Below are 25,492 nucleotides of genomic sequence, written 5' to 3' on the forward strand. Positions count from 1 at the left end.
GTTAGTCAAGTTCCTACTACGAAGGATGCATGAAAACCTACTGAAAATATATCTTCTGATTCAAGGAAATTAGCTGCATCATAGCAGGTTTTAAACATTACAAATTCATGTATATTAAATCAGACTCTTCTTCAGTTGTCTTTTCATTAAAAATGTTTTATCTAATTTCAACAAATGAAAACTCATCACTAAGGTATATACATACAGCTTATAAGTTAGTATAAAAACATCTACATCTTCATCATATTTTCTTCATTAATAAGCTTTTGGTAACTTATCAAATAATATGGGAAGAGTGACTCATTCTGTAACATAGTATTAAGGGTATGTTCCAAGGACTGAACAAAATAATGTGAAAAAGATTAGTGCAATACAGGCCTATATTCTGAAAATTCTTTCGGTTTAACGTGTTAACCCATTACATCTAATTATTTTTGAAACACTTTTATCAGATCATTTCAAAACAAGACAAATGAAAATGGGCATTAGCACAAATTTGATCAATGCTATTAATTACTTTTGTTCTGTTATGAGATGTAAAACTGCTAGCAAGTAGTGTATGAAATTGCTAAACCTCAATTTCTGTATAATTATCAGCAACATGAAAGAGACTGAAATACTCCCAACTTTCCAGCAAAATTTAAGACAGTTCAGTTGGTCAATGGACAAAATTACATGCTCAAATTGACTTGTTAAACCCAAAAGGAAAAAAAGAACAACCAATAGTTTATACTAAAAGAATAAAGATTTTTATTAAGCATTGTAAGTTGCATTCAATAGCCTTCCAGTATTACACCACACCATAATCCATCAACAACCGAGCAAACCCAACAGTAGTTCATTCTTGCACAATCCATATGTAGGTAGAACTCCTTTCAACTTACAGAAAAGGTACTATGTAGCTGTTGCGGGCAGGGGTTTTGGGGAAGGGGGGGTGGGGGGATTACATTTTATTTCTGTTCACTAATGTGATGAAGAGCATCAGGAAAATTATATGAAATAATAATAAAGTAAGGATTCTGATTCCAAGTACATCAGGTTTGAAACACTAACAAAAACAGCGAAACGATACAGGTTTACTTGCTTATACTAAACTCTTGATGGGAAAGTTAAAAATGAGCAATTTGCTGAATTATCTGCTACGTAAGGGGGTAATTTTTTTTTGAAGATTGAAGCTTTTCAAGAATTTTGTAGAAAGATCACTTTGCTAATACAAATGCATAAAACAGCAACAGAGAACAATATGAATACAGTAGCGATGAGTACACCAGGGTTAACATTAATCATTCAGAGTGGCTAGATAATTTTTGTAGGTTTTAGAATAAATGCAACAGAGGTCAATAACCACAAAATTTAAGGTTAGAGCAAGATCAGTTAATGACTAAACATATTTTAACATTTTTTTATAGGACTATGACTAACTGTTTTAAAATTTGCAAATGGGCACAGTACTTGTAGGATGGAAGAAAGAGGACGATAACATGCATAATATTAACTACACACTTCAAAAATTATGAACCATGCAGAAGTTCAGCCGAAGTAGTACTAATGTCTACATCTGATTCAAAAACCACTGATTTCATTGATTCACGGATGCATGGTAAGAGCTGTCATATTCACAAAACGTATCAATTATATGGTGATGTTTCATAACTATTTTTTAAAAGGTCATCTGCATCTTCAATGAATGTTTTCAGTTGTTTCTTGACATGTAATTTGCTTCTTACACATATCTGCTTTTTCTTAAAGATTGCCAAAACTGAAGCTGCGATATTACTTTCTAGTAACTTAACATTGAATTATTTTATTTTTAAAAATCTTTTGCTGACATAACCACCTCAAAACTAATGACACTGAAGTAATAGAATTTTTTGTGGTTCTGTGCCTTTTGCAGGCTTATGAAATTTAATTTTAAAATAAGCAACTGACACAACACATAAAATTAATTAAGATGGCAAAGTTATGGTGCCAAGTACTGTACTGTATTTTAACCTATGTATTAAAGACTGCCAAATTAAAGCCATATTTGCTTTACCTTATGAAAAAGAAAATGTAAATTGTCATAACCAGTTTGAATGTCTTGTAATACCATTTCAAATGTGGGAGTCAAATGCTCTTCATTCCATTTGGTAGCATTCAACTGCAACTGGCTAGAAAACATTGCTTGTTAAACAGCTGACATCAAAGAGGGATCCGAATTTCCAATGTCCTTGTTTCTCTATGGAGAAGAAAATAATGTATGCAACTGTAGGCCTTCCTTTTCAAATATTCCTATTCTGTAACCTTCCAAACATCCTTCACCCCCTCAACAAAAAACAAAAAAAAAACAGATTACTCTTCCTTTTTCAAGACAGCAGTATCAAGATTTTCATCTCTATTGCAACTGCCATCTGTAGTTAGTGCATTTAAGTGAGGAGTTGTATTGCACATTTTAGAGTCATTATTCAAGGCACTTTCAGTTTGGTTGGAAGCCCTGATGTCTCCTTTGTTCCCATTTAGCTGGGAAACAGGTTTACTTTCATCTGAAACTCCATTTTCAGCAGGAGAGCTATCTGAAGAGTCTGCTGCAAGGCCTGACTGAGACTTATCGTGCTCTTCTGAATCATGGTCTCCTGAATCCCCAGACCCCTTCAATTCTTGAGCAACTTCTTCCGCTGAAGCAGCATAAGCTGGTTGACCCTGTCACAAACAGAAAAAAACACATTAATAAGCACACACTTAAAAAGATAAACACTTGCTGCTTAGTGAGATATTCTAACAGATCAATACTTTTACTGGCCTTAAAAATGGATCTATGGGCTATATTATAATGTTCCACGGACCTATGTAAAGTAATGGAATATGTTCTCATGTGTTTGTAGCTATTTAATCAACTCAATTACAACATTTCCAAGTGTTATTTGCAGATGTGGAACTTGATCAACTTTTACCATCAAAATACTGAGATCAAAACTTTTACACAGGTTTAGATGTCCAGAAGTTGTGAGATTTACCTCTGTCATACTAATTTTAGGAACATAGGAACAGGACTAGGCCATTCAGACCTTCGAGCCTGTTCCACCATTTAATTAGATCATGGCTGATCGGTACCTCAACGCCATTTACCCACCTTTGTTCCATATCCCTTGATACCCCTACCGAACAAAAATCTATTGATCTCAGTCTTGGACATTCTGATTGATCCAACATCAACAGCTTTTTGGGGAAGCAAATTCCAGATTTCCATTCCCCTGTGTGTAAAGTGCTTCCTGATTTCACTCCTAAATGGCCTAGCTCTAATTTTACTATGTCCTCGCTCTAATTTTACTATGTTCTGGATTCCCCCACCAGAGGAAATAGATTTTCTGTATTTACCCTATTTAATCCCTTTATCGTTTTAAGAAACTCGATTAGATCACCCATCAACCTTCTAAACTCAAGGGAACCCTTTAAGCACTGCTATCATTCTGGTGAATCTGCGCTGTACTCCCTTCCAAGGCCAATATATCTTTCATGAGGTTCGGTGCCCAAAACTGAAAGCAATACACCAGATGGGGTCTGACCAAAGCTCTGTATAACTGAAGTATCACATCCTCACTTTTGTATTCCAATCCCTTTGAGATAAAGCCCAACATTCCATTGGCCTTTCTGTACCCATGCACTAACTTTGTGATTTATGTACATGGACACCTACATCACTTTACTCCTTCACATCTCCTAGTCTCTCACTGTTAAGAAAATATTCTGATTTGTCTTTGTAATTTCCTGCTCCGATTCACACAACTTACTGTGCTTCCCATCTTAGTGTCATCTGCAAGCTGGGATATAAAACTCTCTATATTCCTTCATCCAAGTCATTAATATATATGGTGAAAAGCTGAGGCCCCAGTACAGATCCCTGGGGAACACCACTTGTCACATCCTGGCAATCAGAGAATAAATCTATTATCCCTGCTCTGTCTCCTGCCTCCCAGTCAATTACTGACCCATATCACAATGTCACTTTCAATTCCGTGCACTCTCATTTTTGCTAATAATCTCTTGTACAGAACCTTATCAAGTGCCTTCTGGAAGTCCATATACATAACATCCACGGACACTCCCCTATCAACCATGCTAGTTACCGCCTTAAAAATTTCAACTAGATTAGTCAGATATGACCAACCCTTCACAAATCCATGCTGACACTCTTTGGTCAGATGATACTTGTCCAAGTGCTCAGTCACTCTGTCTCTTGATAAATTCCAGTAACTTTCCCACAATTGATGTTAAACTGACAGGTCTGTAGTTACCTGATTTCTTCCTCCCTAACTTTTTAAATAAAAGTGACATTTGTAATTTTTCAATCCAAAGGCATTTTATAACGAGACAAGGAACGATCTGCAAACCTATTTTTAAATTAACGTAAATCATTTTTTTTCAAAATTCACCCCATTCAGAAGACATTACCAATGAAGTTTATCAACTTTTATTGAATGATTTACTTCAACCGTAGGAATTCTAGCTAGAAATGTTGAAGGCTGCCCTGGTGTAATTTCACTGATCCAAGCATGTGTTGTGATGCTTTGCCATTGGTCAGTAACTAAAATGGAGCATCTTTGATCTCCCCTCCAGTCCCTTACTGCATAAGTAGGGTTTTGAGGGATGGCGTCACTTTTGGGTGATTGGGGCAATGCGCCCAGAATGGTAGAGCGTTTTCTCAGCACCTAGTTCGTTATTTCCTGGATGCATTGCATAGCACCCGAAAGAGCGCTTATAAAGGATCATGCATTGGCCTGTAAAGGAGTGCATCAACTCCACATGTGTTTACAACACAGAAACCATCCTAGAAATAGTCTCAAGGTTCTGCTGGTGTCTTGACATGTATGCAAAGGTGAACTATGGTAAGGCTTGGGGTGTGATATTGATTATTTGCTTTTAAGTTGCTAAAACAGTCGGTGCAAAATTATCATGAACCAGGCTAATACAGCAGTATGATGTATTTCAAGGGCAATTCATTGCAAGTCAAAACATGCTATTCTAACCTTGGGCAGATCAGCTTTGGAATGTTATGTTCAGTTTTGGAAACCCTGCTTTAAAAGGAAGGTTTCAGAAAAGAACAAGGATGATTCTTGGATTTAAGGTGCTCATAGCTGAACTTGTTTTCATTAAAAAATGACCAGGGAAGTAAACACATGGCTGACAAAGTGAAAAGCAACCCAGGATATCTTGAAAAGGGAAGTCATCTGGATGCTGACAATTGTGCCATGACACCAGGACATTCCATAATGTCTTAGGAGAAAGTAAGTCGATACTGCTTTTCCCAGATGGTAACCTGGGGTTATACCTGTGCCACACAGAGGATATTGAAAGATGAAGAAACAAAGTATATCAAAAAGCCTGGAATTCTGTAATTTTGGAGGGGGTGGGGGGGGAAAAGAGGTGTAGTGGAGCAGAATTTGGGGCATGCCAGATTGGCTAGCGTTACACCCATTCTAAAATAAATGCTAAATTCAGGTGGGACTGGGTGCTGGCAGAAGATGCACCAGTCCTCAAGTGGTGTATGTATGCAAATGATAGGACAATGAAGGCAAAACCTGCTGTTCCAAAAAATCTACCAATTATTCAGAATTGTACCCAACTTAAGCTGAGAAGAGGGATAAGTTACATGCAGGACTTGACAAACCAGAAAGTGTTCAAGTTCATAAGCTTTGACTATCCACAAACTTGGCCTGAAATATCAACTTTGACTGGATGAAAGGATTCTGCAAGCTGCCTTTCAGCAGTTCCTTTCCCCTTCTGTCATGGAGCCTTTACAATGGGTTCACTCAGACTGATCTGTCTGCCCTCTCAGATAGATGTAAAAGATCCCATGGCACTAATCGAAGAGAAGCAGGACAGCTCCCTGGTGTCCCAGCCAACTAAAAGGTACCATGACACTAGAGTCTACAGACCAAATTGCTCTCCTGAGAATGTCTCAGAAGAGGGCTGCTTAAGGAGACATAAAAGGAACTGTGTGTTCTTTTGCAAATGAACCTTCAAACATCCTCTCAAACACAAAAAACAGACATCACACAGAACAGTGGACTTCATATCACAAAGTGTTTTTATTCTGCATATATATATATTTATATTTACAAAAGGTGCTTTTCTGCCACTGTGCCTACCCCAGTGCCCCTCTGTGCTGTTTTTAAAGCTATCCTGGTACTAGATGTTACCCAAGAGCCAGGGATGCCAATGGCACTGGGCTGTAGTATCGTGCTTCTTGGGACCGAGGTGGTCCCATCACAGGGCTTGTGAACTCAGGAGGACCCTTCAGCAGGCTGTGTCACCACTCCAGGTATACGGGCAGCCTGGCCCTGTATCCCATTACCAAAATGAGCTGTCATCAGGAAAGAGGATGGCATCATGAAGGCCGATTCTAGCCATGCCACTTGAGTTGGGTCCTGGATCTGAGAGCTCATTGATCAAGCAGACTTGATGATATCACTTAGATCCTAGAGACCCTGAGAGATGACATCCCAAAGCTCTTGAAAGCTGGTTGCTAGCAGTCTCTCCAAATGGTCCGCCAAGGTCTGACGGCCAGTAGTCAAAGCATCCACGTAGGATGCACTGACTGACCTGGAGGCCTCTCTGTCAGAGGTAGCGGGTGCAGATGTTCTTAATGCTGCCACATGCACCAGGTAGCACTGCACTATGTTGAATCTTTCACACTGAGGATGACCCATGCCATTAGTCCTAGGTCCTCCAAAATGGGCCTCAGTGCCTCCATGTGAGTGTGATGCTCATGCAGCATCTTTCTTCTCAGAGTAGGATGCCAGAGAATTGAGTCTGCAGGCTCTATAGCCATGGGCAGACCTCTGTAGATCTTCCACACTCCACTCAGATCCCACTTTCACCTTGGACTCTCTGGCACCTGCCTGTGTTATGCCTCGCCCAGTTAAAAACCCTCATTAGAACCATCAAAAGCCCCTTTCCCTGGTGGATTTCTCTGGGCTGGTGAGTGAGAGGAAGGTTGAATAACAGCTTGGGTGAGGAGGTGGCTGGTAGGGTAGAGATGGAAAGCTGCTTGCCTCTTTCTCTTCCTCAGTGGTATCTTGCTTTGGTGTATCTAAATAAAAAATGTTACAATGCTGTGTAGATACCATGATAGCTCCTCTGTAGCTTTTAAAGGTACCGATCACATTTCTTGCTAGAGTCTTTGTACTTCCAAACCATTAAACCGGCAAGCTTCACTTGGTCCATACTAACTTCCAGCTACAACCAGCCCCATTACATCTCCATCCCCAACAGATTCAGCTGCATGGCTTCCAAGGCTTCTTTCTGATGAGGTGGCAAGTACAGTAACACCACCCATGGCCTGAGATTCCTGATGGTCATGGGCCACCTTCTCCTGTGAGAGAGAAGACAATACATGAATACTGCAGTGAAGTATTTTATTACAACAGTTTAACACACAAGATTATGAGAGAGGAAGAAAGCAGCAAAGGACAGGTGTTGCGAGTTAAGAAGGCTTGTTCATTCATGGCATACTGTGAGGGAAGGTGCATTTGTAGGCAGCAGGTGCTAATAATGGGAGAAAGGATCAGAGTCCTAGAGTACCATTAGGGTACTGAATGAAGGAGCGTCACATATACAAAGAGAATGCAAGGAAGGATCGGGGAAACCGGTAGCTTACCTTGGCTGGTCTGATGAGGTAAATTTCTTCTTGCATTGCAAAGAAATCCTGGGGTGGGGGGGGGGGTCAAGGAGGGGCACTTACTATCACAGTCACCTCCTTCCACAAAGTGTGTACTACATGCTTGGTGGGTATTCGGCCCCTAACTCTGAATAGCCCATACTATTCCTATCTCTGTTAAGAGAACTTCCAGGACAAACTCCATGAAGTATGCTGCTCTTCACTTCAATATGCCACCCTTCTTCCTTAGGTTGTCTGCTTCCTCCTCTACTGGCATTGCCCTTTTCAGCATCAGCACATTTAATATCCTGCTGTTGCATCAGGTATCTGCTTCTCCTCCAGGTATTTTCCACCCCCGCACATGCCTGGCAACCATCAAGGGCGCACTTGGGTCTAACTCCCACCTCTAATTTTTCCAATTTCTCCTGCTGCCTGGCGTTTCTGAGGTATTGAAGGTGATTTACATAGCATGCAAGCCTCTCAGTATTTGAAGTGATCTGACCATGCAATTGACAGCAGGGTCAATGCCACAGCATCATGACAGGTGGAAGTCCTGCTCTGCCTCATTTCCAGAAATACAACAGTCTCATCAAAATTTTGGGCCCAGATTCAACGTGATATCAAATAAATCATACATCGAGAACAGTACATTTTAAATCTACTTCTGAGAGGTATAAAAACATCCCAATCATTCTCTTGTGGCTCACCCCCTGATTTCTGATATTCCAGACAGCAGCACTTTTAGTGTAGTATTTAGCTCCTCTGCTGAAACGACTAGCAGCTGGGCTGGAGATGATTCCTCTTGCACGTCTTAAAAAGAGAAACACAATTTATCTCAGCTGTATGAACTTTTGAAAAAGCATACCAATATCTACGGGACAGTATCAAGAAGCACATTTTTAAAAAATGCTTGCTTACATACTTTTTAATAAATTGAAGCCTATTAAAAAACTATTTACCAGATCCAAACTTGGCAAACCTGTACATTATATAGTCAAACTGTAGCACCCCTAGTAGTCCCTGTAAAAGCAAGATACACCACACTGAATGTTATGTTCCACATGTTTATCCATGGCTCTATGTGGAGCTCAGAAATAAAGGTTCACTCATTCCTCCTTTTAAGTTGACCAGGCACTTATGATCTCAGTTCCTTCTACAAAGCCAATTCTCCTACCTTACATCAGTTCTATAGTGGAAAATTTAAACTCAGTGGGAGGCACAACCTTCATTGCTGGGGAAAATTCGTGTGGTCAAGATGAATGTTCTTCTAAGAATATTGTATTTTCTTTAACTGCTCCAGGTTCAAGTACCACATGAATTAGGCTGGCAGCTCATACACGTCCCATGGAATGGTATGAGGTGAGACCATAGGTGAGCTTGGAATATTTCTACTGCCGTTGTCATTGAGGTGGACAAGGGAGGTGACCCCAGTTATCTAATGTTTCTATTTTTGGGCTGCCCAAGTCAAGGCCATGCAGGAATGGGTTCTCCATGTGGTCAGGACACCAGTGGGTAGCAACAACAATGTTGTCAGCCCTCTACTGCAAATGCAGGCCTTCAAGGTGCATTGCTCCCTGGTTCATGCATAGGATAATTTCTGTCACTCCACACTTCATCGAGCCTATGATCCAACTCACCCTTGTTTTTAATGTAGCTATTTCATTCCCAATTTAATGCAGATTACCATCTTAGTCTGTTGATTGGTGTTTCATACAGCCCCTATTGTTCTCTCTGTTGGGTCAGTCTTCAGACCTTGATCTGTATCCTAGCATAAAAATCATCTTAGTCAGAATGTACAAAGTTGCCAGTATAAGTGGCTGAGGCGCCTATCTCAGATTTTGCTTGGGGTGCTGTAGGACTTCCTATAATTTCATGGTTGAACAAGGTTTTCAAACTCTCCAATTCTAACTTCTGGATACATTAGGGGTAATTTTCATCTTCATCATTTGGGCAGTAAACTGGCAATGAAAATCGAGGAGTTTCTATAATGGCCAGGCAGTCCGCCATGCCAATTTACCGGCCAAATAATAAAGATGAAAATTACCCCATTGATCTTTTTAACAAGGTAATAATGACCAACTGTACACATCTACTGACAATGCTGGAGGATTGTTTTTTTTTACTTTTCAACCAAACAGAAAATAATTTGGAACGGTGACCACTTTGGCTCCGTGGTAGCACTCTCCGATTGCTTCCATAATCAAACAGTATACCAACATTCACTGCCTAGGCTCACACATGAAGACCAATTGAGCAAAGTATTTGGAGGACTGCTGATGCCCATGTAACTATACCACAGCGAGTAACTACTTTCAGAAGAGAAATGACAAAAAGGGGATGAGGAACCCAAATATTATCTGGCTTGTTTCATCAGAAAATTGTCTTTCCTTCTACCTCCAAAAAGCCTCTTCAGATCATTTTTCTATTGTTCCTAGGTAGGAACAATGTCTGATGACAAATGCTCCAACAGACCGAACAGTAGGGTTCTATAAAACGTCTAACATATTAAGACTAAAATGGTGGCTGCTGTTATCATCTTAAATCTCTGAGAAGTTACGACAGAATTACTAATTAGCACAAACCTGTGAAACTTGAACAGCTCTCAAAATGCTGCTTTACAATGTACACTACAATGTAATCTGCTAATTTCTTTGCAAAATTTACACAAGCAGCCTTGCTCAATAATCCAAATCCTGGCCCATCCACAGTTCAAGAGGAGCCACGGCTTTGCAGTTGATGTGTCCCTCACTGTATCCTATATGGCAATGGCCTTCCCATCTGAGGTGGTACAGTATGTAGTGGCCTATACCGGTTCGAAACTAGCACTTTAACAACCGACTCTGCTGTAGAGGTGTCAAAACTGAAGTAGGTTTCAGAGAATCATTGGTTTCCAGGTGACAGGTCCTTCAGAATACTCATTGCAGTATTCCCTTCATACAAGAGTTTCTGATTATAATCATCCATATTTACAAAAACCCATGAGGAGGAAAATAGCATGGATGCAAGCAGAATCAAGGGACAGACTTTGTAGACAAAGATTTCCTTGGTGGGATTTGTCTGGATTATTCAATAGGTTGTGAAAAAGAATAAATAAGTATAGGCTGGTGAAATAGTATCCAATCTAGACGACTAAAAATGTGACTCCTCGCCAGAACAGATTCAATTTTTTCTGTATAACCAGGTCAAAATATGGGCAATTCTCAATGGAAATGGCAGAAATTCTTCAGAATAAAGGTTACACATCTTGCAAAGTTAGGCAGAAAATCTATGCTTAGGCTTGAAAATCTCAGCACAGAGGTAGTACTGTTTGTATGATATTAGCCACAATCATCTCCTGTGGTGTTGGTAACAGATCATTTGGAATTTAAAGCATTGTGTTCTGTTTGTGTTATTTATGCTGAGCTAATGTCACCACTTTGTTGCTCAGACTTCTTGCAGTTGTCTCTAAAACTTTGTTTATTCAGCGGAACAGACACAGGGATTGAGAGAATGTGATTGAGAAGACTTTTTTTTGGAAGGGTAGAAAGGCTTTATGCAATCGGATTGGTTGTTTTCTATTTCTGTTCACAAATTGTGTAGGAAAAAAACGGAAATCTAAAGCAGTGAGTAAGGAAACTGATGGGCACACAAAAAACAATTGACAGACAACAGATACTATGGGTAAAATTTTCCAAAGTCCCATACCATTGGCAAAGCCTTGTACGCAGCGGCAACTTATCAGAAAATTGAAGATGCCTATGATTTTCCACCCATTGACAATGAGCAGAAAACTGCAGCCTTTGCATCAGCCTGCTGCGTGTGTGGCCTTGCTAATAGCATGGAACCTAAAAAAATTCCACCCTACAGACCCAAGAGTCAAATTAGTATATTTTTTTCAGGCTGTGTAATTATTCTCATGATTTTTAATTTTGAACAACTTTGTTTTAACTACAAGTTATTCTTGCTGTTTAAAAAGATTTCTAGCTTATTAAAAATGTTTTATAACATTTTATCAAAAACGAATAACGGTAGCCATTTTCTATTGAGCAACACATTTGGTAATTATACTTCCAGCGAGAATGACAACCATAACAAATTGTCTTGGGTCAGTATAACTAGCTGCAAGAGACAAATATTTCTTCTTGGGTAAAATGAAACACAAAAGCTTTTTCTCAAGCCAGAAGAGTAATGGCATGTGATTCTAACTGGAATAAAGTTTTGTTTTAGTGACAATGACATGAATTCAAACTTAGCTGGCAACTTGGATACATGAAGAGGGCTCTAACACATATATTGTAGCCAACGTACCCTCTAGCTGGTCCTCCAACAGAAACAACTTGCAGGGGAAAAGCGGTTCTGCCCCGTCCACGCTTGCTCCCTGCCCACTGGCCTACAACTGTCCCTGCAATCTCCAGTTTCCCTCCTTGAGAGGGCATTGGCTGGACACCTGCAAATGGGAAAGAAAAAAAACTCAGTACTCTTTAGTAAATTAAAATGAAGATGAATAGTGTAATACTATATTGCCAAACCTTTGATAACTAGTCAATGAGAAAATAAGAAACTGTATGGAGGTCAAAATATAGAAATAGTGGTTATGTTACTGGACTAGTAATCCAGAGGCCTGGACTAAAATCCAGAGTCATGAGTTCAAATCCCACCACGGCAGCTGGCGAATTTAAATTCAATTAATTAATTAAAATCAATTAATTAAATAAAAATATGGAATTAAAATACTAGTATCAGTAATGATGGCCATGAAACTACCGGACTGTCGTAAAAACCCACCTGGTTCACTAATGTCCTTTAGGGAAGGAAACCTGCCGTCCTTACACGGTCTGGCCCATACGTGACTCCAGACCCACAGCAATGTGGTTGATTCTTAATTGCCCTCTGAAATGGCCGAGCAAGCCACTCAGTTGTAAAATCTCGCTACGAAAAGTCATAATAAGAATAAAACCGGAAGGACCACTAGGCACTGGACACGACAACGGCAAACCAAGCCCAGTCGACCCTGCAAGGTCCTCCTTAATAACATCTGGGGACTTGTGCCAAAATTGGGAGAGCTGTCCCACAGACGAGTCAAGCAACAGCCTGACATAGCCACACTCACAGAATCATACCTTTCAGCCAACGTCCCAGACTCTTCCATCACCATCCCTGGGTATGTCCTGTCCCACCGGCAGGACAGACCCACCAGAGGTGGCGGTACAGTGATATACAGTCAGGAGGGAGTGGCCCTGGGAGTCCTCAACATTGACTCTGGACCCCATGAAATCTCATGGCATCAGGTCAAACATGGGCAAGGAAACCTCCTGCTGATTACCACCTACCGTCCTCCCTCAGCTGATGAATCAGTCCTCCTCCATGTTGAGCACCAGTTGGAGGAAGCACTCAGGGTAGCAAGGGCACAAAATGTACTCTGGGTGGAGCACTTCAATGTCCATCACCAAGAGTGGCTCGGTAGCACCACTACTGACCGAGCCCTGAAGGACATAGCTGCCAGACTGGGCCTGCGGCAGGTGGTGAGCGAACCAACACGAGGGAAAAACTTACTTGACCTCGTCCTCACCAATCTACCTGTCACAAATGCATCTGTCCATGACAGTATTGGTCGGGGTGACCACCGCACAGTCCTCGTGGAGATGAAGTCCCGTCTTCGCACTGAGGACACCATCCAACGTGTTGTGTGGCACTACCACCATGCTAAATTGGTTAGATTCAGAACAGATCTAGCAGCTCAAAACTGGGCATCCATGAGGCACTGTGGGCCATCAGCAGCAGCAGAATTGTATTCCAGCACAATCTGTAACCTCATGGCCCGGCATATTCCTCATTCTACCATTACCAACAAGCCAGGGGATCAACCCTGGTTCAATGAGGAGTGTAGAAGAGCATGCCAGGAGCAGCACCAGGCGTACCTAAAAATGAGGTGCCAACCTGGTGAAGCTACAATTCAGGACTACATGCATGCTAAACAGCGGAAGCAACATGCTATAGACAGAGCTAAGCGATTCCACAACCAACAGATCAGATCAAAGCTCTGCAGTCCTGCCACATCCAGTCGTGAATGGTGGTGGACAATTAAACAACTAATGGGAGGAGGAGGCTTTGCAAACATCCTCATCCTCAATGATGGCGGAGTCCAGCACGTGAGTGCAAAAGACAAGGCTGAAGTGTTTGCAACCATCTTCAGCCAGAAGTGCCGAGTGGATGATCCATCTCAGCCTCCTCCCGATATCCCCACCATCACGGAAGCCAGTCTTCGGCCAATTCGATTCACTCCACGTGATATCAAGAAACGGCTGAGTGCACTGGATACAGCAAAGGCTATGGGCCCTGACAACATCCCAGCTGTAGTGCTGAAGACTTGTGCTCCAGAACGAGCTGCGCCTCTAGCCAAGCTGTTCCAGTACAGCTACAACACTGGCATCTACCCGACAATGTGGAAAATTGCCCAGGTATGTCCTGTCCACAAAAAGCAGGACAAATCCAATCCGGCCAATTATCGCCCCATCAGTCTACTCTCAATTATCAGCAAAGTGATGGAAGGTGTCGTCGACAGTGCTATCAAGCGGCACTTACTCACCAATAACCTGCTCACCAATGCTCAATTTGGGTTCCGCCAGGACCACTCGGCTCCAGACCTCATTACGGCCTTGGTCCAAACATGGACAAAAGAGCTGAATTCCAGAGGTGAGGTGAGAGTGACTGCCCTTGACATCAAGGCAGCATTTGACCGAGTGTGGCACCAAGGAGCCCTAGTAAAATTGAAGTCAATGGGAATCAGGGGAAAAACTCTCCAGTGGCTGGAGTCATACCTAGCATAAAGGAAGATGGTAGTGGTTGTTGGAGGCCAATCATCTCAGCCCCAGGACATTGCTGCACGAGTTCCTCAGGGCAGTGTCCTAGGCCCAACCATCTTCAGCTGCTTCATCAATGACCTTCCCTCCATCATAAGGTCAGAAATGGGGATGTTTGCTGATGACTGCACAGTGTTCAGTTCCATTCGCAACCCCTCAAATAATGAAGCAGTCCGAGCCCGCATGCAGCAAGACCTGGACAACATCCAGGCTTGGGCTCATAAGTGGCAAGTAACATTCGCGCCAGACAAGTGCCAGGCAATGACCATCTCCAACAAGAGAGAGTCTAACCACCTCCCCTTGACATTCAATGGCATTACCATCGCCGAATCCTCCACCATCAACATCCTGGGGGTCACCATTGACCAGAAACTTAACTGGACCAGCCATATAAATACTGTGGCTACGAGAGCAGGTCAGAGGCTGGGTATTCTGCGGCGAGTGACTCACCTCTTGACTCCACAAAGCCTTTCCACCATCTACAAGGCACAAGTCAGGAGTGATGGAATATTCTCCACTTGCTTGGATGAGTGCAGCTCCAACAACACTCGAAGCTCGACACCATCCAAGATAAAGCAGCCCGCTTGATTGGCACCCCATCCACCACCTTAAACATTCACTCCCTTCACCACCGGCGCACTGTGGCTGCAGTGTGTACCATCCACAGGATGCACTGCAGCAACTCGCCAAGGCTTCTTCGACAGCACCTCCCAAACCAGCGACCTCTACCACCTAGAAGGACAAGAGCAGAAGGCACATGGGAACACCACCTGCACGTTCCCCTCCAAGTCACACACCATCCCGACTTGGAAATATATCGCCGTTCCTTCATTGTCGCTGGGTCAAAATCCTGGAACTCCCTTCCTAACAGCACTGTGGGAGAACAGTCACCACACGGACTGCAGCGGTTCAAGAAGGCGGCTCACCACCACCTTCTCGAGGCCAATTAGGGATGGGCAATAAATGCTGGCCTTGCCAGCGATGCCCACATCCCGTGAACGAATAAAAAAAAAATAGAAAATTAAAGGCTGTGCCAACTTTTAAAGTATGAATTGAACAGTTGCCTTAAAATATACATATTATCACAACCCAAGTATACTTTTATATACTGCAACAGAACATTACATTGATCCTTGGAACAGTTAACAGTACATGGAGCTGCTCACTTCCACTGCCCATACCTAAAAATGGATTAACATGTGGTTATCTATCATCATGGAGTTAATTTAGCAATATGGCAATATTAAATACAAGGCCATTATTTACAGTTTTTGTCAAAGTTGGTCAAGTATAGGAACAGGAGTCGGCCATTTAGTCCCTTGACCCTGTTCTGCCTTTCAATTAAATCATGGCTGATCTGTATCTTAACTCCATCAACCCACCTTGGTTCCCTAACCCTTAACACTCTTGCCTTACAAAAATCTATCAATCTCAGTCTTGAAATTTTCAATTGACCTAGCCTCCACAGCTTCTTGGAGGAAGAGATTTCCACTACCCTTTGTGAAGAAGTGTTTCCTGACATCACCCCTGAACAGCCTAGCTCTAATTTTAAGATTATGTCCCCTTGTTCTGGACTCCCCCACCAGAGGAAATAGTTTCTCTCTATCTACCCTATCAAGCCCTTTAATCATCTTATACACCTCAATTAGATCACCCCTTAATCTTCTATATGCAAGGTAAGGGTCTTAGGTGAAATGATTTTGTGCAGGCTTAACTCAGTTCCAAGTATTAGTCCACAATGCAAAACTGCCTTTAATTGACTAGAAATTGTAATGAAGTGCTTCTTTTCTCAGCTTCAATTATCCCCAAATGAGCAAGTTTTTGCTAGCTAAAAGAAAACCCTTAAAGTTACTTGAAAATTGAAGCTATTTTGGAAGAGGTAAAATTTTGTGTTCAAAGTACGAGCTGGTGAATATAATCCTTTTTCATTTTTTATATGTAGCCTCAGCGTTAAGTACTCCTATCTTAAATATTATACAGGTTAGGCAAGAGTGAAATAATCTGCCCCAACATGCCTTAACCCCAATACAGAAAATCCCATTTCTACTGGACCAATGCAAACTTTTTTAATTCCTACATCAGTCAAACTTGTGATCTGAATGAAATTGACAATTTCTAGTCAATTAAAAGCAGTTTTGCATTGTGGGCCAACACTTGGAATTGAGTTAAGCCTACACAAAATCATTTCACATAAGACCCTTACAGCTAGCAATTAACTTCAATCCCCCCAAACTAGGCTGGATTCAAAACCAAAACCTATAGGGCAGAACAGTAACTCACTATCATGAGGCTCCCTTCTCTTACATTTCTATTATCTTACACAATGAAAATAAATAATAGGAAAACTAAAACTTTTTCCAAAAATGTTTCATAGTGTGCGGTAAGTTCTGGGAGGAAAAGGAGGTGGACAAATATCCTTGATCAATACATTACTTAATCACTTCCAGAAGAAAGCTTGTAGTCTGTGGGTTGTGCAATGGTTACATGCAACTATGACCTGATGATCTGGATCAATACTAGTTCAAAAGCTAAAATACATCTTCAAATGGTGCCAAGAACTGAATCAGTGGAGATTAAACCACCTGGGTACAAGTCAGAGACAAGACATACCCGGTCACTCAGCCAGTATTAGCTACAGCTAACCCCAAGGATTTGAGTAATTTGTAACATGTGCTGGAGGACATCGAATCTGGTGGTAATCCCCAAGCCTTCTTCAAGACATATAAACTGATTTAGAGCATGCAACCAAGCATCTTCAGGGGTGTTCCCTGCTCATGCTGGATTCTCTGATTTGGAGGCAAAAATTGCTTCACTGGGCTAAATCCCAAGATGTGCCTGCACCAAAATGAAGTGAGCTTGGACACTCTGGTGGCCAGGATTCCATTCCAATGAGTTTGATCACACTGAATTAACTGAACAGACATAAAAGTCAGTCTACAATGGAAGGTTTCATGGATGTCTACTGTTGCAAAGAATATGTGCCATTTTACAAATATTTAAATTCAGGATGGGCACTAATCAACAGTCTTGGTGCAACGGTCAATCTCATTAAGGTAGGCCACAGAAGACAATGACATTAACAGAACAAGCTGGAGCATGGATGCTTTGCCACAGCGACTGGTTTAGGCAGAGACAATAGCATCTTTAAAGGGAAAACTGGATAAATATCTAAAGCTGAGGGGATACAAGACTATGGGGAAAACACAGAACAAAGGGATTAGTTTTGGATTGCTCTCGCGAAGAGCTGGAACAGCCACAATATGCCTCCTGTACTGTATATTTCTATGGTTCGAAGTCATGTTTCACTCTAAACTACACACTCCATGGTGAGTTTCCTCTGTCAAAATGTTCAAAATTTAAAACCTAGATTTCAAATAAGATAAACAATAGCTACTTTAACATTTAAGTTTTCAGGCTCTGAGTACATCAAATGGAAATGGACTCTTGATAAATCAAAAGTTATCATGAAAAACAACCTACTGGAACAGTTAATTATAGCTTTAATAACCACCACTAGGGAGAGGGCTTAAAAGTTGAGAGTTGGAGGTAGCACAATCTGATGTTGGTGCAACAAATCTGTAGCTACAGTTCCACATGCAGCAAGCCCCCAATCTCAGCTGAATCACGAGGGAATATCCTGATCCACGATAAAGTCACCCTGACTCCTCACTTGTATGCTTGCTGTGTGGAAGTGATAACTTATAACTTATCCAACCTCTAAGCTAGGGAATGGTGCACATTAAATGGAGATTCTTTTAAAAATTAGGAATTTCTAAAATCTCAGACTTATGTTATGAGACTTCATGTTTCTACGGTAGCTATTTAACCTGGTGGTTTTGATCATTTGACTGGACAAGTCAGAACCAAAATTCAGATATTTCAAACCTAAAAAGAGCTTCCTACATGTCAAGTTAAAAAGTCACGGTCACACTCAAAGTCATTGCTGGCCAAAATTTGAGGCTTCAGAATAGACAAAACAGTAATGTCCCTTACCACCCAAGCCTCTTCCTCTACCGTGGTGTGTCATGATTGGTCCAACAGGCCGTGGATAAACTGCAGCTGGATAAAAATGCATGGCTGCTGAAGGAGGATAAGCAATAGGATGAGCTTGCCTGGAAAGGTTTAAGCCTTCCAGAATACTCTGACGCATCTTCTCAAGTTTCGTAGCTTGTTCAGCCTACAATTAATCACAAAATAGCACATATTCAAAGTGTAGAACACATATCTTTTCATTCTGGAATGCTTGTATTATGCCGGAGTTCCCCACAGTATCTGTAATGCAGATAAAGCAAGTAGGAATAATGGTATTCAAACGACAAAGTATAACACTAATGAGATAATAGCTTAATAGCTCATTACTTTGTTATGCAAACCAAAAACAGCTCAAATATTTTGGTACCTTCTCAAATCTGCATTTGGTATCTATACTCAAAACAGTATTTTACTACCCGCGTGGTCATATTATGTTGCATATGGTATGTTTCCAACAGACAGCAAATCTTGCATGTCAAAATTTATATGCCTTAAATATTTTAAATAACATTGCAATTTATTATTTTTGACTATTTTAAAACGTTTAAGACCAACACAGTCGACATTATTATTTCTACAAACCGAATATATTTAGTGCAGAAACTGTAGACCGTTAAGGCAAATTTATACAGTTAAACTTCATATAATGCCAGCATAAGGAGGTCAAGCCTAGTTACTTTTCGATTTGTCAACTGATTACACTGGAAAAGATTGAAAACCTGAAATACTGTGCAAAAAGGCCCATCAACATAATTAAGCAAAAAGAAATTAATACAGAAAATTACAGTGCAGTGAAGCGCACTTAGCCAAATTCTTAATATCTGGAATCCAGTGCCTGAATAGGTGGTGGAAACAGGTTCAATTGTAACTTTCAAAAGGGAATTGACTATATGCTTAAAAAAGGAAAAATTTGCAGGGAGAGTGGGACTAATTGGATAGCTCTTTCAAAGAGATGGCACAGGCACGATGGGCTGAATGGCCTCCTTCTGTGCTGTAAGATTCTATTAAGTATCACTACACAAATTATTTTTTTTGATCTCCAAATGTTTTCCACGGTATTTAAACAAAATGAATAGCCTAGACATGTCATAATCCTAATTCAGACCCACACCATCGTGGTTGACTCTCAACTGCCCTCTAAAGTGGCCTAGCAAGCCATTCAGCTATATCAAAACCGCTAGGGCAACTAGGAATGGGCAATAAATGCCAGCCTTGCCAGCAATGCCCACATCCGAAGAATGAATTTTTTTTTAAAAGTCAGTTGTTCAATTAGTGTGAGGCCCTACCAGCTCTCCCAACCACTGTTTTCTACCATCGAACACGTCCTCTGAAGAGATTACGGAATAGCATGACAATCAGAGCACTAACTTGCCTAAACTGCGATGTTCTACAGCATGAGTTTCAGAAGGCAGGATGCGGGAACTGGTCACGGGATTTAGCAGCAAATCACCATAATAAAGCTAAATTCGAGCTGTCAATTGCAATGATGGTTTAAGACAGAATTCAGTTAGTTTGAGCAGAAACAGTCATGTTGCCTGGATAAACAAGTTTTGTTGGAAAATGAATTATTCCTTTCAGCAGACTCCACTGTACTAAAACAAATATTGTATTTAGAAGTATTTGCTTAACATCATGGTCCAAATAACTGCTGGAAGGTGCACAAGAGCACCATGGGTCAACCACTAATTTTTCTCTCCCTTTCCATAGGAAAATAACTTGTCTGCACCTGGTTAAAATTGGGACGTCCACATCTTAGTAGTTTGTGGCACAGTCTGTTGGTCCATCACCCTAAAAGAGGTTCCCAATCTATTTTCGCTGAGCCCCCTTCATAGTTTCATGTCTCATGCAAATCCCTCTTCTAAGAAAGTATTTTTGCATAATTAATGTTAGCGTAGATGTAGCTGGTAACCCAGAATACTTCAGCAGTTTGTCACTTTAACAGTTTTAACTCTGCTTCCTAACGCTTTTGAGCTTTAATATGAACTCCAGTCATATCATTAGAGCTCACGGGCCAGGAAATTCCTTGGATCTGCTCATGCTTCAGTGGAGATACTTTGCTAGAAACGTAGCGGAAACTCAGCCACACTTCTGGTGAAGTAACATCAGTGAAGTGTGAACAGATCCAAGGAATTTCCAGACCACTATGACAAACATAAGCAACTTCAACTAAAAGGAAAAGTGCAGTCTTGTCCTCTCTTTGGGTAAGGGATGCAAGCTGCGTGCAGGGTGAACAATCTTCTGCAGACAGGACTAGAATAGGCCTGTGGTCAGGTTGTTTCCGGGGCTGGGGGGAGGAAAAACAGGGAGTAATGAATTGTGCGTTGCTTTGGAGGTAAAATATAAGATTATTCTTGCTCTGCAAAACATCAAGGATCCAAGTGTGCGAATGCTATTATTAATTTAATACTCAATTTAAGGTGCCGCCAAGCAAGCAACTACATGAAATCCAAGCAGGGCAAAATAAACTTTCCAGAAAGGTGCAGAGCACTGGTCAATTAAGTAATTGTTGAGGCCTAGACTTGTCTTTAAGAGGGCTATTTATCCATTCCCTCTACACATCACGAGGATCCATGGGCTCATGAGCAGTTCAATGCAGGGACAAAAAAAATGCTCCGCAGAACTCGGGGCAAAGAACCATTTAGCAACTTTTTGAAGCAGAGTCGAGTGGTCACTGACTTGCTGCTATTTATTTATTACCCCAAAGCAGCAGGGGCCCCCATGGCTCATGAGTACTTCCAATAAGAAATTGATGCTGCACAGAAGCACAGACCAGAAGGCAAACAACTTATTTTTTGAACTGAAAGAAACACATTTAAACGCAGGAGTATTGAAAATACCTGTAAGATGGAACTGTTTTCAGGAGTCGTTCAAGTTTTGGAGAGCTGTTGGGAATCAGCCCAAGAGTTGAGGTGAGTGCTACAGCACCACCAATGGAGAACATACTCATTGCATGCATTACCTGTTAGTGTGTAACAGTTGGTGTCCTTCTCGTGCCACCCCGCCACCCCCCCCCCCCACCCAGTTTGGGAACCACTGCCTTAATACAGCTCTGGGTTAAGTATATCCAGTTAATTTCTTAAACAATTAATTTGTAGCTTTCATTTCATCTGCTTGAGAAAACAGTAGACCAAAGCACATTAAGAAAATTGACAAGACGCAAGAAAAAAAAACTGCCAAGATATTTAACAAACAGTTTGTTTGTACATCATGAACAACCTTTTTTAGAATGCACATACAAAATGTACCAGTGATAATTTTGCTCACCTCAAATGAAAGTGGTGCATCATGTAGTTTTGCAGATGCTTACAGCCCTCCAGTACTTAGATCAAGGGACATCTTTATGAGCAAGTTTAGATAGCAAGTACTGGTCGGCTGTTCATTGGTGCACAGGCTTAATCTGGTCCTCACCAAATGCCCACACAAACGTTCATTCACTCACTCCAAGAGATCACTGGACAGCAATCAAAAGCAGTAACCCTGGTCAATTTCCCCCACCTTGGCTCAATTGAGTTCAGCCCAAGAGTTGTTGATTATTCTGATGTAGCTGGCTGAGTACACACAACAGTACATTTTTGCACTGAAGCTTTAAGGGAGCAGCAGCAAATCCTACATTCTGCATTTTGTATTGCATCAGATTAAACAAATGTGAATTGTTCAGAATTATCTCTAGTATTGTTTAAACAGATGCAATTAAAACATTAAACTATTACTAGTATTTATTTTCTAAAGCTGATCTATTCAGCCTCGTTGCATTATCTATGGGAGTAATAAGGAATATACCATAATATAAATCGCCAAATGAAATCAAACTATTCTAATCAATAATTTAAATGTAATTACTTTTTATTCATACATTGTTAAAATGTGTAAAAGTTACACACCGCACTTTTATTACAATCGTACCTGACCATCGCAGAGGTCAATCAAGGGCACCTTTTCCCGGCTCACTTTTATAAGCTTACTTTGGAAAAGCTTGCCATCAAAGTACATCCATGGACAACAGTGCTCCCATGGGATTGGCTGCCCACATGCATCATTTGCAAAAAGTGCCATATCAACCCCACTCATAAATAGTGCTCCAAGTTGGATACCACGGGGATCCAGGCTTTCAATCTGCAAAAAAAAACACAGGAATAATCTATAAATGTGAACCATATTGGCTGGACAATGAAATCTATGATAATAGGGATCTCCGGAGGAGGCCAACGGGATCGCCCACTCAGCACTTTTGGCTGAAGGTGTTTACAAACACTGCAGCTTTACTTCTTGCACTCACGTGCAGGGCTCCACCATGATAGAGGATGGGTATGTTCATGGAGCTTCCTCCTCCTATTAGTTGTCTGGTTGTCCACCACATATTCTTGACTGAATGTGGTATGGATGCAGAGCTTCGCTCTGATCCATTGATGTTGAGATGACTTAGCCCGCTGCTTTTGGTGTTTACAGGTAGCCCTGTGTAGTAGCTTCACTAGGTTGGTGCCTCATTCTAAGATTTTAAAAATTCATTCTCAGGATGTGGGCGTTGCCGGCAAGACCAGCAATTATTGCCCATTCCTAGTTGCCCTGAGCAGGCGGTGGTGGGCCTTCTTCTCAAACCACTGTGTGTAGTGTTTTTTTTAATACAACTGAGTGGCTTGCTAGGCCACTACAGAGGGCAGTTAAATGTCAAACACATTTGTGCATATAGAGTAAACTGGGTAAGGACAGCAGGTTTTCTTTCCCAAAGGACATTTATGAATCAGTTGGGATTTTATAGCAAACCGGCAGCTGATACTGATATCAGCTTTTTTCTTTACTTCAGTTTTAAAAAATTTGGAAATAAAATTCTTAAACTGCCATGGTGGGATCTGAACTCATGTTATCTGGATTATTTGTCCAGGCCTCTGGATTACTAGTCAAGTAACCAAAACCTCTGCACAACCATAACCTCAGCTAAAGAATGAAATTTAAGTGAAATTTTAAGAAAAAGCAGTTTCAGAAGAAAATTTAAGGAAACTTTAAAACCTCATGTTTGCTTTGTATTTTGTAATTAACATTAACTTCCACTGACATAAATCCCACAGAAAAGTGATTAAGCATATGCATCATAATCTTTTCATAGCAGTCATACCACTTGACATTGAAGAGTGAGCCTAAAACTCAGGTGTGTCATGTGGGAATTTTTTTTTGACAGAATGGTGTGTTATATGCAAAAATTACAGTACATATCACAACTAAAGATGTTCTCAGCATACATCTATAAGTTTTGCACAAGCGTGCATTTCCTGTTAGTAACACTTTATGCTATTTCTGTAATGCTTGCTGTCAATCTGTACTTACCTTTGCTGCAGTTCTCGCAACTTACAAATCCAAGGTAGGTGGGCACTGTGCCCCACACCAGTTGGTGTATGATCCATTATTTAAACAGAGAACAGCACTTACACAAGCAATGTTTGGCATTTAAATAATGCAAGCTTTTCTACTTCACTGGAGAAGTCCTTTATTTTTTGAAAACCTTTTAAGGGGGAAGGCTTATCCTTCACCCCTCTGTCCCCCTGTGAATGTCCCCTTACACACAACTGCCATGGCCAACATTAATTAGGGCCCACAGTATGAGTTCAGGTTATTTCAATGTAGATTTCTAGTCATAGTGCCTCAAAGGATTTGCTTTCATTTTTGTTAAAAAAATTAGTATTTACTTGATTTTCTGTTATTACCACATCTGCGATTGGCTGATTAAATGTGGACAAGATAAAAGCCATTTTAGGAGGAAACTATCCAAACCACAAGCTTGGTAGAACAAAAAATGCCTTTCATTACTACTTCAGAAAATTCAAGATTAGCCTATTCGAAATTTTATCCTTTACAATTTTCTTCTCCAGCAGGTCTCTTGTCAACGTGCTTGCCATCAAACAACAGGATTGGCTGGCAGAGGGCATGACTTAAGCAAAAGGAGCTAGACAATGTGGAAAGTGTAGCACTGAGTTTAGTTAGCCAGCCATCTAAGAACTGACAAAATTAATGAAAGGCACCTCCAGGACACAAAACCTGTGACCCTGTAGTTGTGAATTTTGCACTGCTGTTTTAGCTATCAGGTAGCCTTCAAAACATTAACTATATACAACTGCAAGCTTTTCAACATTATTTCATTACATTTCATGTAGAAAATGATTCAAACTGCACTGACTGCATTTAGTTGCCAGCTGAAGCAGTGACTAGACAACAGGCTGTATGTCTCTGTATGACATATGGAGCTGATCATTCGAGATGCATATGATGATATAATAAAGTAACAGATATTCATTCTGAAAAACAGCTAAACTTCCTGGCCTGGGGTTCCCTCCACATTTTCGCCCAAATTACTTTGCTTAAAAGTTTGCAGAATTTTGGGTATAAGTGAGTTACACGTGTAACTACAATACACCCAAGACTCCTCGATTTTTTACATCGATCCACAAAACCCTCCTTCTGGGCGAATCTCTGCCCACAAAACTGGACACTTCCCCGACTCTCAAATGAGAGTATCCTCCAATTGCGCTTGTTCGGGGGTCTCTCAACTTTGTGACCAGGTTTTCAGGCGCAGCAGGAAACAAAATCATTTTTCTGGTCTTTTAATTGCAAGTTTTTGAGCATCTTTAAAACATTTATCCTCACTGAGACCTGCTCTGTATTATCTGTTCCTTCTGATGGATTTTTATGGTACAAGTATAAGTCACATTAAAAATTGAAAAGCTTTCTCAATTGTAGGTTCTCAAACATGCTGTGCCTGATGTGCATGTATGATGGTTAAATGAGTTGCAACTTAAATTTCAAGACTCAAAGAAGAAATATGTTGGTGTGGGTTTAGCATTTCCTAGGACCCTGATTGTTTACGCTGATTTAGGCCCATTTAAAGTTCGGACGTATTCTAATGAGAATGGGTGGATACTTGGGCGTAATTTGACATTGGCAAAATGGGTGCAGCTTCAGGCCCAATTTCAGGTGCAACCTCCAGGTAGCGCCCATG

The 25,492-nt window shown here is 41.0% G+C and overlaps 1 protein-coding gene across 2 annotated transcripts in view; it reads right to left on the reverse strand.

Annotated features, from left to right (window-relative positions):
• Positions 1–726: 726 nt before the first annotated feature.
• LOC137334163 (constitutive coactivator of PPAR-gamma-like protein 1 homolog) overlaps positions 727–25,492 on the reverse strand; it is a 96,986-nt gene continuing 72,220 nt past the window's right edge. For both annotated transcript variants that reach the window (XM_067998717.1, XM_067998716.1), the window contains exons 13-17: positions 22,411–22,620; positions 18,469–18,652; positions 11,924–12,062; positions 8,344–8,446; positions 727–2,679 (exon numbers count right to left, since the gene is read on the reverse strand). In XM_067998717.1, the coding sequence (XP_067854818.1) occupies positions 2,332–2,679; positions 8,344–8,446; positions 11,924–12,062; positions 18,469–18,652; positions 22,411–22,620 (984 nt within the window). In that variant the 3' untranslated portion in view covers positions 727–2,331. The remainder of the gene's footprint in view (positions 2,680–8,343; positions 8,447–11,923; positions 12,063–18,468; positions 18,653–22,410; positions 22,621–25,492) is intronic.

The sequence above is a fragment of the Heptranchias perlo genome, chromosome 17 (genome assembly GCF_035084215.1).
Source record: "Heptranchias perlo isolate sHepPer1 chromosome 17, sHepPer1.hap1, whole genome shotgun sequence".
Classification (NCBI taxonomy): Eukaryota; Metazoa; Chordata; class Chondrichthyes; order Hexanchiformes; family Hexanchidae; genus Heptranchias; species Heptranchias perlo.